Source organism: Heterocephalus glaber, unplaced genomic scaffold, assembly GCF_053883595.1.
Source record: "Heterocephalus glaber isolate CG9 unplaced genomic scaffold, H.glaber_assembly_v1.0 deba00001124, whole genome shotgun sequence".
NCBI lineage: Eukaryota > Metazoa > Chordata > Mammalia > Rodentia > Bathyergidae > Heterocephalus > Heterocephalus glaber.
The window spans coordinates 936,253-951,220 of NW_028258197.1; the positions used below are offsets into that span (position 1 = coordinate 936,253).

General features: G+C 52.7%; 1 protein-coding gene across 8 annotated transcripts; it reads right to left on the reverse strand.

The window, feature by feature from the left end:
• Positions 1–954: 954 nt before the first annotated feature.
• On the reverse strand, positions 955–12,554 carry Cyb561 (cytochrome b561). 8 transcript variants are annotated; one of them, XM_013067078.3, is made up of 8 exons: positions 12,445–12,526; positions 11,355–11,446; positions 10,277–10,370; positions 5,227–5,444; positions 4,102–4,200; positions 3,721–3,824; positions 3,129–3,286; positions 955–2,905 (listed from the first exon to the last, which is right to left on the reverse strand). In XM_013067078.3, the coding sequence occupies exons 4-8, from the start codon at positions 5,429–5,431 to the stop codon at positions 2,713–2,715; spliced, it is 759 nt and encodes a 252-aa protein (XP_012922532.1). In that variant the 5' UTR covers positions 5,432–5,444; positions 10,277–10,370; positions 11,355–11,446; positions 12,445–12,526; the 3' UTR covers positions 955–2,712. The 8 variants fall into 8 exon arrangements, with proteins under 8 accessions (XP_012922532.1, XP_021103180.1, XP_004868654.1 ...); XM_021247521.2 differs by having other exon boundaries at positions 5,227–5,441; positions 12,415–12,520; XM_004868597.4 differs by having other exon boundaries at positions 12,415–12,520.
• Between the last annotated feature and the right edge of the window lie 2,414 nt (positions 12,555–14,968).

Consider the following 14,968-nt stretch of genomic DNA (forward strand, 5'->3'; position numbering starts at 1 on the left):
ACAGAGAACAAAGTTAAATGCTAGGAAGCAAGTGGGCATATTACTTGTGAGAGGATTTGTTGTAGAGTACCTTTAAATAGTTTCCCAATAAATTTTTTAATTGCTTTAAGTAACATACAGTGAGATTCCATCCAAATTTACCACAAACATAGCTCTTGCCTGAGCTATATAAATTGATCTAAAACGAAATCTCAGCCTGTGCTGAAATCTTTGTTCTTCTTAAGGATGAAAAAGACATATAAGACTAGTTGTGGTAGCACATCCCTATAATCCCAGCACTCAGGAGGCTGAGCCAGCAGGATCACCACAAATTCAAGGCCAGCCTGAACTACATAGCAAAACAACAAAACAAAAGACATTATAAACAAAAACAGAGCTGGGGATACAGCTTAGTGGCACAGCGCCTGCCTGGCAAGCACAAGGTCCTGAGTTCGATCTCTGGTACCAAAAAAACAAAAACAGTCAAGCTGGGGTGTAGCTCACTAGCAGACTGGGTTTAATACCCAGCACTGAAAAAAAAAAAAAAAGAATCAGTTGAATACTGTACTATACTGAAGGACATTCTTGCTTTAGGACCTTATAGGGATCCAGCAGCTCCACCCTTCAGGACATTCTCCAACACATAGAAAGCCCCTTCCAGCCAGGTGTGGTGGTACACACCTGTAATCCCAGCACTCAGAAGGCAGGGGCAGGAGGATCGCTGAGTTGGAAGCCAGCCTGGGCTACACAGTGAGTTCAAGGGCAGCCTGAACTACATAGTGAGACCCTATCTTTTTTTTTTTTTAAAAGCCCCTTCCACAGGGACCATTTCAGGTCTGTGCTGTGATAAACACCACTGGTCACTTTACCTTCTGTGCCCAGCCTACGGACAATTTCTCTCAACCGTTAGAACTAACTTCACTGTTAAAAGGTCTGGTTCCTTTCACTGCCGCAAAAAATGAAAACAGGCATACAGACTGCTGTAGACATTTATTTAATCATCTGCATGGATAGCACATCTACCTCACAGGAGACTGGCTACAGGCAAACAAGAGAAACCACACACATCTGCTTGGGGGCCTTCTTTGGTCCTTAGTCATCCACTGTACACTTTGGCAAACAGACCAGTTTACAGACATTCACTGCACATCTACAGTTCCAGTTCTCTCCAGATCTGGCCAGCGAGTACACAATTGTACCTTAGTAATTTGTCTAAGGACAAGTTTCCCACATGTAAACATTTGACTATATAAGTGTGTACAAGGAGATTGAAGAACTGATAAGATCCCATCCTTGCAGGGTATACCATTGAGACGAGGTAACATCATCCAGGCAAGCAGGAGGAGCTGGACCATAGCTGCCTGCTCTGAGAAGTGACATGGCCAAGGGAATGTCCCACAGCAGAAGCCAGTTATTAGAAATGTAAGCAACAGAGGAGGCCAGCCAGTTTCTCTAAGGCAGTATTTGGTCTGGGGATGTAGCTCAGTGGTGCCGCGCTTGCCTGGCAAGCACAAGGCCCTGAGTTTGATCCCAGGAACCAAAAAAAAAGTCTCTAAGGCAGCATTTAAGTGAGGAAAGGCTAACTTAAAAAAAAAATAGTCGGGTTTGGAAATTTTATTAATTTCTTCTCTTAAGTAAACCGTGTCTGTCTTAAACTGTCAGGCTCCTGAAAGCCCAGAAAACAAGGAGAGAGCATTTGCCAAAATGAAGAAGCACAAGATCAATGCTCTAATCACATTATTTCTAGACTGAAGCCAAACAGTGACTCAGCTAACATCACACATGAGGGGTTGAAGCAATGTCCATACACCACAGGGGATTAATCTCATTCTGTCTTGGTCCTTAACTTCCTGCAAAGATGGGCCCATAGGGAGAAGGGGCCCACCCCTCAGAACAGAAGCAGCTGCTTCCACCAGGGAGTGTGCTGCAGCGGCCCTGTGTGGGGCAACATAAGCAGCAGCTCTTCATTTATGACCTGCGCAGATGTGTGTCCTCTAGATCTCAAAGCAGTGCCTGAGCTGGCATGAGTGGAACAGGGCTGGAAAAGGAGGGCTGCCCTCACCTGCTGAGGCACAGGGCATGTGTGTCTGAAGCCACGTGTTTCCATCCCCTCCATCACAAAGCCATCCTGGGACTCAGGGGTTAAAGAACAGGAAGGCCCAAAACTGTAGCTGAGCCAAAGCCACACCACTGTGCTTGGGTGGGGGATCCCTCCCCTCTCCTGGGGAGCCTTGTGCTGAACACCAGCATACTTTACACATAATATCACTTGCTCAACTGCCAAAAACAGGGCCCACTGCTACTCAGGCTAGATAAGACTGGTTTGAATTCAGTGTTCCACAAAGCAGAAGGCTAGGCTTTGCCAGGCCTGTCCCTGAGACCCTGCAGTTTCTCTGACCTTACCCCAGGCATCTTCTGCCTTGAGGTGGAACCATTCTCCAGCTTCTCCAGCCCCTACCCAAACCTTCTTCATTTGAAGGGGGAAACAGTGGCACAGGCCCGCATGTGACTCAGTGGACACTTCTACAGCAGCAATAAGAAGGGAAAGGAGAGGGCAAACACTAGCCCCAGAAACCAGCTCAAACAGAAACCATTGCTTCCACACTCCCCACCCATGCCGACTGGGCCCTCCTCTGGAGCCTCAGCAGGAGTGAGCAAAAGACATCTGTGGGAACCCCACAGAACCAAGGGGCTACCTCTTCCCAGGCCCCCACTCAGGACATGGACAGGCCATCACTGGGAGCTGGGGCTGTCCCCTTCTGTCAGTGTCTTAAAGTCCATGGAGAGGGCCTGCTCTTCAGCCTGGGGAGGCCGCTTCCAGTCGGCTTGAGCCAGGATGTAGAGGACAGCCACCCCGAAGCAGGCCAGCAGCAGACCCAGCACATTGGCCAGGATCCCCTCAGGCTCAAACATGCTGTACTTGTTTCTGCAGAGGAGGATAAAAAGAAGTGATCCAAGAGGTCACAGGCCAATGTCATTATCCTGGGCCTTAAAGATGCCACAGTTTTGCTAACACCAGCCCCCCCCATCCCCTCCCAGACAGAAAAACACTGCTAAGCCCACAAAAACTTAATGTGCAGTGAAGCAGAGGACAGGGTTCCACCTTTGCAGAGAGCTATGGCCCACCCTCTCCTACATAGGACACTCACCCAAGCTTAAACAGCACTGCTTCCTTCAGGCCCAGCAGAGCTGTGCCCACAGAAAGGAGAAAAATGGTAGCACCAAAGAAAATATGCTGAGGGCGGTAGCGGCTCCGCAGAGAAAATGAAGCTCCAGGAAACAGGAAGAAGCTGAAGCCCACGAGCCACTAGAAGAAAAGGAGAGGCAATGCTGGACAGTGCTCTGACTGGCGGAGGACACCAAGGCAGCCTCTGCATCCCTCACCTGGCTTCTAGGTGAAGGGGGTAAGAAGTACTTATGGGGAGAGGGTACTGGCTCCCAGTACTTGAGGCTATTAGCCTTGAGGCCTTGGACCCACAGAAAAGTTCATCATACCTTGTTTGGGGGAGGTTGGGTATGTAACCATGTGTCAGATCAGCAGGAAGGGCACCAGGGATTGGGCACCCCTAAAATCCTAGGTTCATACCCATCGCAGTGTCTGGAGGCAGCATTCCAACCAAACCCTCTCACATTTTGAACCACCTTGGAAAATGGGCCCCTCTGTTGCATACACTTTAGCCCTTCTCCCCTTCCCCCAGTTCATTAACGGTGGCCAGGACCTGGGGTGCTGGAAAGACTCACCTGCACAAAATAAAGGACAAAGACAAGGATCCCGCACCAGCTGTGCAGGCTGTAGAGGTCAGCATAGCCCATCTTCCTGTGGTAATCAAACACAGCCACCAAGCCTGGACCACAGACAGAGGCCATGTGAGGACGGGGCTGGGTGTGCAAGAGGGAGGGAGTGGGATGACCTGAGGGAAACCGGCTAGCTGGAACTTCTGGGCTCTGGTCCAGCCTGATGATGGCCAGTACCCAGTGTCCCTGCCTGGGACGTCTCTGGGGCAGGGCGGAATGTGGAGCAGGACTATCCAGTTCTGGGTAGGGAACAGTGCATATGCAACAGCTGCTTCCCAAGCCTAAATCAGCAGGTAGGGAAAGGGATGACTGTGCCCAGGAACTTACCAACCAGGGAGATGATGAATGCAAAGACATGCAGCAGCCCATGCAGGACCTTAGTCGTGTGTTTGGCCTCTTTCCTGAAGACACGGTAAACCAGCAGGGCTTATGGGAAGAGAGAAGGGGAATGGTAAGTGCATCAGCCTCTGCTAGAGGAACACCATGGAGGCCCACGCTGGCAAGAAAAGGATCTGAGGCAAGGGCTGTCAAGGTTTGCCAGCCACAGGGACTAGAGAGGATGACAGGGCTCCATGGGCACCTTGGGTACGCATCTGGCCTTTGTAGAACAGACTCCCCTCCTCAGAGCTGCACACCTGTGCACACTCAGAGGCCAGGGTGAGAGGCTGTGACACAGTTCCTGCCACCACAACAGGCAGCACAGGCAGGACTCTGCCCTGAGTCCCACCCGAAACAACAGCTGGGCACAGGAGACACCCACCCCACCTTCTCACCAGAGAGCCTGTGAATTCATTCAGTGTTTTGAATCCACTGGGCAGTCACACTGAGATAACAGCCAGACTCTGAGTTTAACTTTTAGTGATGTCACTCCTCAAAGAGTCTAATTCTATACCCTGACCAGATTGTCACTACTCTGGGCAAGCAGGCTCCTGGTGCCCAAAGTAGAACCTATAACCCTAACCTAATCCTAACTATGTCCAGTTATGGTGGACAGGACCAGGTCCTACAGGGATGCCTCCTAGGATCATCTGCTGAGAGGTGGCTGTCACCAGGTACCTCTGGAAAGAGTGGCTCAACCAGCTGTAGGGTACAGGCCGTGTACCACCTAGTCCCATCCCAGGTAAAAGTGCTCTAGCTTGGCCAAGTCCAAGTACAACAGCACACACCTCTTTTCCCCATTCCAGCTGCCCTTGAAGATGGCCTAGTTCACAGCTGGGTCCTTGGCTCTCTGATCAAGGAAGCACCCCCATCCCCTAACCTCAGGGCCCAGATCTGAACTCCATCTCTCAGGCTTTAAGCCAGCCTCCTCCTCTGTCCTTTCTAGAATCTTGGATTTTCCTAACTGGAAGAGACATCAGAGGTGACAGGATCCCCGAAAACTGCCTCTCCCAGGGATGCCACAAGCCCAGGCACAGGAGAAAGTTTCCAGGAAGCCAGCCCCATTGGACTCACCATCTCCCTGCAGGAAGATCAGGCCTATGACCATGCACAGGGGGTGCACATTAAACTGCAGGGCACTCTCCCAGGCAATGCCACCTCGGTACAGACCCAGCCAAGCACCAGTCATGGCCACCACGGTCAGGCCCAGCAGCTGGGAGAAGGCCACGTAGTATGGCAGTGTGGAGGGGGTAGACCCCAGGCCAGTTCCGCTCTCCATGGTGAGGCTGCTGCTGCAGGGAAGACAAAGAGCTCAGAGGAGCCACCCACCACTTCCTGAAGGTGTGTCTGCCTCTCCCAGTACTCCTGCCATCTCCCCCCCCCCGTGCCAAAGCAACACTCATCACTCAAGCACCTCTAAGACCCTTCCCTGCCACCATCCTGGGGTAGTGTCCCCGGAGTGCCAGGAGCAGCTCTGTGGGAGCCTGGGCCTTCCCACGACAACAGACCTGACCTGGGTTCCATGTGCAAGGCAGTCACAAGGGGAGACACTCCAAATTCTGCAAGGAGCACAGCCCCAGGCCTGGGCTTTATCTTCTGTTTCATGAGGCCCTTAGTTTTCTCAGGTGGGGTTTACAGGTAAATTACAGAGAAGTGAGCAAATCCCTTCAGGTGCAGGGTTAGTTCTCAGATGGGTGAAAAAGTACATTTAGGGTGAGAAATGGAAGCCTCCCCCAACCCTGGTTTCTAAGCTCCATGACTAGAAGATGAGGAGTCCTCCCCAGGGAACCACCTTGGAAAGCCAGGCTTGGAACCCTAGAGTAGGGGCCCTGTCCTGTAGAATAACTGCCCTGATCCTGCCATGCCTGACAGCAAAGTCCTCACCAGACTCCTTCCCTTCCTGCCCTGTTCCTCTCTAAAGTGAGATTTCTCTTAGGCGAGATTTCCAAAACTGAAGCCAACAGAAATACAGCCAACAAAGAATAACGCCTCACATGTAGAACTCACGTGTCCATAAACCCCACTGAGCTCGGGATAACCCTAGGCAGGAAGGTAAAGCAGGTGTGTTACTATTCAAGGAGGTTCAAGACAGCTTGGCTCAGGAGACCCATGGGTGGCCCCAGTGCATGCACAACCTTGTGACAGCAGGAGAGCCTCAGGGCCAGCTCTTTACCCTGCACCTGTGGGTTCTCCTGTCCCCAAGCCCAGCCCATGGGCATCCAGGATGAGAGGAAAAAGCTGGGAGAACACACATGGCCCTGATATCCCTGGCCTTCTTTCCCCTTGCCTCAGTGCTGGCTGTGACCTGGGCTTCACAGAAAGGTCCTGCGATGATGGGACACCACTACCGGCATGATAAGCAGACATTAGAGTTCTGGCCCACTCCCCCTTTCCTGGACAGCTGCTCAGCAACAATGGGTACCAGCAGGGAGGGTGACAGCTGGGAGCCAACTCCGTGGTGGTCCCTCTAGCACCCGTGCACATACTCCACCCTGCAGTGCTCTGGATGGAGTTTGAAGTCTTGTGATCAGGCTCCACCTGTACCCGCCCATTCTCTGCCACATCTGACAACTGTTGGCAATTCCACCACTAAAAGAGGGGGAGAGGTGGCCGGGGATTTAGCTCAGTGGTTCCACTGCCTGCCTCGCAAGCACAAGGACCCAAGTTCGATCCCCGGTACCAAAAAAAAAAAAAAAAGGGGGAGAGGGCGCTGGGCAGTGAGGTGCACACCTGTAGTCCCAACTACTCAAAAGCCTGAAACAGGAGGATCACAAGTTTGAGGCCAGCTTGGGCAACTTAACCAGATCCTGTCTCAAAATAAAAAGAAGTAAGATGTAGCTTGGTGGTAGAGCATTTACCTAACATGAGTGAGGCCCCAGGTTCCATCTCTAGTACCACCACCAAAAAAAAAAAAAAAAGAACTATTGGTAATGCATGCTATATTATGTCATCAACATTTGATTCATATCCTTACATACTTTCTTCTAGAAATACATATACATTTTCATGAAAAGGGTCATACAGTTTTCTAACCTGCTTTTTAAATATAACGGTATATCATGCATATCCTTCCACATTAGTGAATACCCATCTACATCAGCATTCCAGTAAATCCACACTTGCTGCACTGAACCACTGTTCTATTTCTTAGCAGACCCCTGATTCCCTGATCAACAGGGGGCTGCCTGGCTTTCAGTTTTTCATCAGACCAATGAGTGATTTGGGGTGATCATCTTTGCACATTCGTGCGAGCCAGGGCTCCATTACCCCTTCCCTTTGGTTATCTTCACTGCCACATCAAGTCGGGGCTGACAGCCTCTCCCTCTGCATTCTGCCTGACAGACCAGGGACAGACCCAGCCCCCCCCAAGTCATGTTGTCCCCCTGCCCACCAGTAAAATGCCAGCTGTAACAGGACTGAGTTTCTGTTCACAGTCTCACTGGGTCCTTGCCAGGTCCACAAGGAGGAGGCTCCTAGGCTCCCTGACTCTAACACAACCTGCTGCCCTTCTTCCGTCTACCTCGGCTGAGCCGAGCTTAGTTCCCTGCTCCCACTGCATGCCCACACCCTGTAGATTTACCCCTAGCCCACAATAGGCATCTTGCTCTCCACTTTCTTATTTGTCCCCAAGGGCTTCCTTACCCCTTTCTGGTTCTGTTTTAGATTAATCCCATGGTGTTCCTCCTCTAAAGTGCCCAGTTCACTCCTTGAAGACAGGGAGGACGTTGTACCCTTCTCTGGGACTCCACAGATATCTGACACCTTGCTCAACTCTAGTGGAGAAGGTACACTAATGGGAGAAATGTCCTCTGGTCATTTGTCCTGTGTCCTCCTCGCCAGGTCACTGCCTCCTTTATTAGATTCATACCGAGTACAGTCAGAACCTGATTAGCTCCAAATTAGGAAGGACAGAAGAAACAGACCCCGCGGCAGTCTGATCAGCCACAACTTCTTTATGCCATGTAGACTACAAAGGCAGATCTGGGGATGGTGGGGGGCAGGGACTGCTCACCACAGCCTGTTTTTCCTGTCCCAGCCAATCTCCTCATGAGACAGGCAGTAACTCCAGTGAGGTTCTTTCCACAGGGTGTGTGTCTTTACCATCCTACATTAGGAATTCAGCCCTGGAGTCCGTGGGAAGTCAGCACCCAAGTGCTGCCTGCACCCACATTAGGCTGAGGCAGAGCTTACTCATATGCATCAGGAGGGTGGGGCCCAGCAGCCAAAGAGCCTCCTGCTCTCTGCCAGGTACTGCTCTCACCTAATCCTCGACCCATAGCTGTGTGCATAGGAGCACTACCCACTGTGACAGAAGGCAGGAAAGCAGGGCTCAAAGACAACAAAGGACACACCCACAGTTACTGTCGGCAAAGAGCTGCACCTATGATCTACCATCACTGCCAGATGCTAGGCCTATACAGAAAAGACAGTTTCTGGCCCTAGGGCAGTGGTGGCGAACCTGTTACAACAGGCTATTTGTATCACTGAAAGCTCTAAAAGGTGTACCATCACTGCCCTAGGAAGCTTGAGGCCGAGTTGCCACACAGACACAGATGTTAAAGGAAAGTGTGGTAAGAATTTGAGCCTGGTCTGAATGCCTCTTCCCACTGCACATGGAAGACAAGAGCCCCTCCTTTAATAAATGACCTGCTCATGAGTCACCTGCCCAGTGCCCGTGTCTCCTGCTGGTATGTGGCTTGCACTTTCTAACACCCAGTGACTAGGGTGGCACTGTCACACTCTCCAAATACTGAAGCCAATCAAGGATTGAGGCAGCCCTTGTGGAAAAAGTCACTCTGATGCAGGGCTCCAAGACAGGTTTCCTTCTCCCTTTCCAGCCAGCTCCCTGTTCCCTGCTCACTGACCGTACCACCATGGCAGCAGGCACTGATCCTGGCCTGCAGCTCCATAGGAGAAAAGGCAGCAGGCCTGAGTGGGTAGGTAAGAGAAGGCATCTCAGGAGGAAGCAGGAAGCTTCCCAGGGCAGCTCTCCAGGGCCTACAGCCCTGAGTGGTAACCAGGGCAACCAGAAACAGGAGGAAGCCAGAGACAGAGAATGACCTTTGGAAGGGGGGCGGGGCAGGGAGCTGATCTGAAGATGATGTTTGTTGCAAGGTCCAAACATGAAAGATGACAGGAAAAATGGCAAGACCACCTGGGCAAGCCTGTGGTTTCCCTATAGGTTACCTCACAGCCACTAAATTCTAAGTGTGGAAAATACAAATTTACTAAAAAGCCAAGGTAGTGAGAGGCTCTGTGCTTCAGAGACATAGATGAAGAGTCCTTTAGTAGCAAGACTCCCCCAAGTACGGTTCAGCTCCACATAACTGGTAGCCCATCTGTGCCCGAGGAGGTCGGATACATAGGGGACAGACACCCCCAATACTCTGGCAGAACCCAGGCTGCCACAGGCCCCTCTTGACACTGGTGGGGATTTGCTCTTCAGTCATGGCGCCTTGTTTCCCAATTTTAACAGAACACTCTCACGCTTCCTTTGTACCCACACTGAAGTCTGGTTTTGACCTCTGTGTTCCAGAGCTAGAAGCAGCCACTCTCTACCATAAAGGTTTTCTCTGGCAGCAGACCAGAGTCTTGCACCCACAGGGAGCGCATGTGGCCCCCTGCACATCCACTCTTCTTCCTCGGTGAGAGCACAGGACGGGGTGACAGATCTCTGCCAGCTTCTGGACCACTGGATTGTAACACACACGCACCTGCCCCCCCTGAGTACCACCTGCAGTCAGACGCCACTTAATGCAATCAGACAGGGACATGGAAACCTGCAGGGCTTAACCTGCACTAAGCATTGTGCTCCCTCCTCATGCCCACTGCATTTTATTAAAAGTCCACAGAGCCTAATCTCATTACTGGGGACCAGACACAGTACAGGATGTACTGCCAGGGGCGGGGGGGGGGGGCAGAGGGCGAGCAGGGAAGGTGGGCAGCAGGAAGCCTGGCTTGGCCATATCCCTTATCAGCAACAGGGTTTTGAGCTAGAACAGAGTGCGGTGGAGGAGGGAACTGGATTTTTTTCTTGGTTGGTGAAAATGGCTCAGTTGTCCAAGAATATGATCAAAGAGAAGGCAAAATTAGGGTTGAGCTGTTGGATGGGGCACTTTCTTACCTTCTCACACCCAAGGTGCGCCAGGAAGAAAGCAGAGCTTGAAGTCAGCAGCCAGTACAGCGGGCTCAGCGCCAGGGTTCCCGCTACTTACAAACTGGAAAGTTTTCGTTTTAATTAAAGTGAGACAAAAAGAAAATGTTTGAATTTTTAATCCAGTCTGAATGTTTGTCTTTATACTAACACAGATATAAATTTCTTTTTATTATTATTATTGGTTTTCGGGAGGCAGGGCCCCATAAAGCCAAAGTCACAATGTAGCCTGAGGAGGTGAAACACTTCTGCAATCTCAGCACTCTGGGAAGCCGAGGCAGAAGGATCAAAAGTTGGAATACCACTGGGGTAACTTAGCAAGACCTTCTCTCAAAAAAAAAATAAAAAATAAAAAATAAAAAGGGCTGGGGATGCAGCTCAGTGCAGAGGTCCTGAGTTTGATCCCCACTATTGAAGGCAAAAAAGAAGAAAGTCACAATGCAGCTTGGGCCAGAAAGATATGCAGTTTCAAAGCCAGCTCCTGTGTGTTCCCAGGCAAGGCAAGTCTCTGTGAGCCCACTTCTTCATCTATAAGGTGAGGGATACTAAGCCCTACCTCACTGGACTGTAGAGAGATTTAATGGGAAAAATCCATGCACGTGCCTAGCACAATCCTGCCACACAGTAGGCAACCCAAGAACAGTCTAAAAACACTAAATCTGGCCCTGATGGCATCTTCAGAGTCACAGGTCAGCAGCACATGACACATGAGGTTTAAGGCCATGGAAAGCCAGGTGACAGCAGGTAACACACCCATCTACTAAATTCACACCACCCTTCTGCCTACCATCAGCCTCCCACACTTCTGGAGTAGAGACTTCAGAAACAGGAAAGAAGGCAGGATGGGATGCTTTTAATATGCAATGTTGTATATTCTCAAAACTCATTTATGAGGTGACTAGAAAGCATCTTTGAAGCTGCTTTTGCAGGTGATTGTTGCTAAGCAACGCTGGCATTGCGAAGCAGAACTAGCTCGTTAGCCGAAGGCCACGAGGGGCCTGCCTGAGAAAGGCGGCAGGGCAGGGAAGCTGTGGCTGACTCCACCCACCTCCGGTTGGAGGAGCTGCTCCTGCAAGGGGTTGGGATTGGAGCAGTCCAGTACTTTTCTGCCTGGATCCAATATCGGGAAGATCGAGGCATCTAGAGGAGGGAGCAAAGCTTGTTTTGTTTTGTTTTTGTTTCCATTTGTTATGAAAAGAAAGGAAGCGAATCCAGATAACCTAAGAAGGGCTTCATTTAGTGAGTCTTAGGAAACTCTCAAAGACTGCCAAGGTGGAAAGAAAAGAGGAGAGAGGTGACCGGTGGGGAAAAGACCTGGGACAGGTCCCAGCCTCTGAAGCCCAGCCCGGACCCGAGTCCACAGGACTCTCCGCCCTGTGACTGTGATACAGTGCAGGAAAGCAGGCAGGCTGAGAAGGGAGGTGGCTCCGCCATCACCCAGGTGCCTGTGGTGGCAGCACAGCCCAGTTCTGAAAACGCTGTACCCAACCCTCAGGACCACCCCAGCTGGTGCAACGGCCCAGGCTTTCCCAGTCTGGAAACTCCTACTCTCACACGAAGAAGCTGGGGTGGTGGGGTGTTAGAGGAGGAAAAGGAAGGGATCCACCGGCTACTTTCTGCGCAGGACCCAGCTACCGGTAAAGAGGCCTGGGAGGCCCTCCCAGAACAATCGTTCCAAACGCTGGTTGATCCACTTCCACCCCACCTTGCTACAACATGGCCATAAGTCCTAGATTTAAGTGTGGGGCACCGGTAGTGGCCGTTCTAACTTCAGCAGAGACTCGGCCCGGGGACGGCCAAGGGCCAAATCTGCCTGGAAGCCAGAAAACAAGTCGGCCGGATCCAAGATCCCGCAAGGCAAGCTCTTTAAGGCCGGGTCTCGCTGGGCGGCCCCCCGGGGATGGAAAAGGAGGCCGGCTCTGAGCAGGTGCGGCGGCAGGGGAGGGAAGGAGAAGGGCCCACTGCGGCTCCAAAACCCTGGTCGGTTCCATAGCGGGCGCAGGGCCCATTCCCCGCCCAGCCCCGCACACCTGGGCGCGCCCCGACCCCGGCCGGGCTGCCAGCCCCTGGGCGCGGGACTCCGCTCCCCACCGCGACCAGCTGCCTACCTCGTCCCGCAAGCGGCGCCGCCGACCCACCTGCCAGCGTCCCCACGCCGCGCCCGGGCCGCTCTGCAGGTTCCGCGGGCCGCGCTGGTCTCCAGGCAGGCGTGCGGGCTTCCGCGCGACGGCGTCGCCATGGCGACCGGGCGGTGGCAATTGGTTGGCAGCGAGGCGGGCGACGCGGCGAGGGCCACCGTGTCCGGAAGTGCCTGCAACGTGCCCGCACTTGGGGACAGACGGCGGCCCACCAGGCTGGCCCGCACGTCCCAGGAGCCCGTGCCCCTGGCTGGGCTTACGACAGGCCCCGCTAGGTCCCGGGAGACGGCACACGGATAGCCCTCCGATAGCCCGGGGCTGGTGATCTGCCTTCCCGGGCCCCCACGTTCGGGGGCGCGTGGGGTCTGAGCCCCGGATAGACGCGAGGGGAGGAGAGCCTCGGGGCCCAGCAGGCCGGGGCCTAACTCCACGGTGTGCCCAGGCGGAGGCAGGGCATGTTGGCAAGTCCTGGAGGGCAGAATAGGCCCCGGGGCCTAGGAGTACGACTGCGGGCGCCAGCTCAAAGCTTCCAGGTTTCCTTGCGCCACGTCCCACCTCTCTGCCCAGCCTTTGGGTCTCCCCTGTTCTCTCCGCTCCAGTGCTCAGGAGGCCGCTAGGTGTCAGACACGGCCAGGCTGTGGCCCACTCCGCCCCTCGGAGCCGGAAAGAACACCTTGGTTCCCAGCCTCTGTAGAGAGCAGGACTACCCCTTTCCCATTTCCACCCCCATACACAACGAGGTTGTTGACAGGTTTTGCTTGCCCTTTTTCCAAGCGAGGTGTCTGCATAAGGGTGTGCGTGTGTGCCTAAAGATAAGATACTGGCTCTCACCTCTCACCGCCTCCCATGAAGGCCTAAACCTTGCCATCTGCAGCCTCCCCTAAGGGAGGAGGTTGCCAGGACCAAAACTGGAAGCCAGCTCCTTCAAAGCCAGATCCAGGCCCTCAATCCAGGAAGTGCTGTGGGTAGATAAACAGGTCCAGCTCAGACTTCCTTACAAGCTGCGAACGAAAGGTTCTTTCCTGTCCGTGCCTGGCCAAACTCACCGAGCGTCCAGCACTAGGAGGGAAATGGGGTTTCCTCCCCTGCAGACTCAAAACACCCTCAGCTAATGGTCAGCTTCCCGAGGGTGTGGGAAGCAGTCCTTGGAGTCCCTCAGATTGAATCCTCCCAAAGCAGGGCCCAGAGTTTCCTGAAGGGCCCTGGGGACCTGTTACCCACTCAGAGGGAGGCCATGCTGTCAAACACGTGGTAGGACACACTTTCAGATGGGACAAACACTAGGTCTCCCTAGCCCCCCACAGAGTGACCAAGCTTAAACTGTCCAAGAAATTGTGTAAGGGTAACTTCACATTTGGAGGAAGTTAAGGGAAATTTTTAGGTAAGAAACAGCTTCCTGGGCCGGGGATTTAGCTCAGTGGTTCCGCTGCCTGCCTTGCAAGCGCAAGGACCAGAGTTCGATCACCAGTACCAAAAAAAAAGGACAATATAAGAAACAGCTTCCTTAGTGTGCTAACGGGCAGACAGAATCCAACAATGCCTTGTGAATTGAAGGTGGAACTGAGCCATTCCTCACTGTTCATTGTATTTGGGCTTGGTAGGGTCAGCCCCAGCAGGGCAGGACAGGCCTCTTCAAGTGTTGAGTTCCCTGGTTACAGAGCAGGGCTTTCGACACCATCCAAGCAAGAAAAGATTTGAGCCATTGGGCCCCTTGAATCCTCCACCCCCATGGCCCTGGAGCCCTGGGCTGCAGCTCTTTTTCTTAGGAGGGAGATAGCAGTGAACAAGACAGGCATAGCCCTGTTCTCTGGCCTTTACAGGCAGGATCCTGCAAGAGACTCTGGGAAACCAGGGTACAGTGACAGCATAGAAGGCCCTTAACCCATGTGAGGATCAAGGAAAGCCGTGTGCCATACAATGACATTGCTCTGAGATGAACAGGCGTTGACCTGTCAGGAGACAGGCAGAGAGAGCATCATTCCTGGCTAAAGGAGCAAGAACCATGCCATGAAAGCTGGGTGCTCCTGTATACCCTTGGGGGTCCCAGGCTTATTTGCATGAAGAATCCCTAGAGCCCAGTGCAAGAGGCATGGACCACCAGCTTCGGGAATCCACATTCCTGAACCAAAGCCTGTGCCAGCTCTGAAATGGCACTGCATTGAGATGTCCCCGGCTACTACCCTGAAAGTGGGAGCAGCAAGTCCAGGTAGCATCAACAGCAGCCCTGCTCCCAGAGGAACTTCAAAGTACAAGGCTACTTTGACAAGCTTAAAACAGAACTACGCATCACTCAGAAAGAAAAACCTGTTTTCTGTCATGCCTGGTGGGAAAAGCCATTGCAGAGCCCCTTGCTACCCGGTGGAAGAGGCCATGGCAGTGTTCCAGGAAGTCCAAGTACAGGTACACCACTGTCCATGGCCATACTATCTCCCTCCACACACACCACACTCCTCAAGGCAGCGAGTCCTCGGACCAACACCTGAGGGAAGCATTTCTCATGCTCACGTGCAACCTTACCCTAACT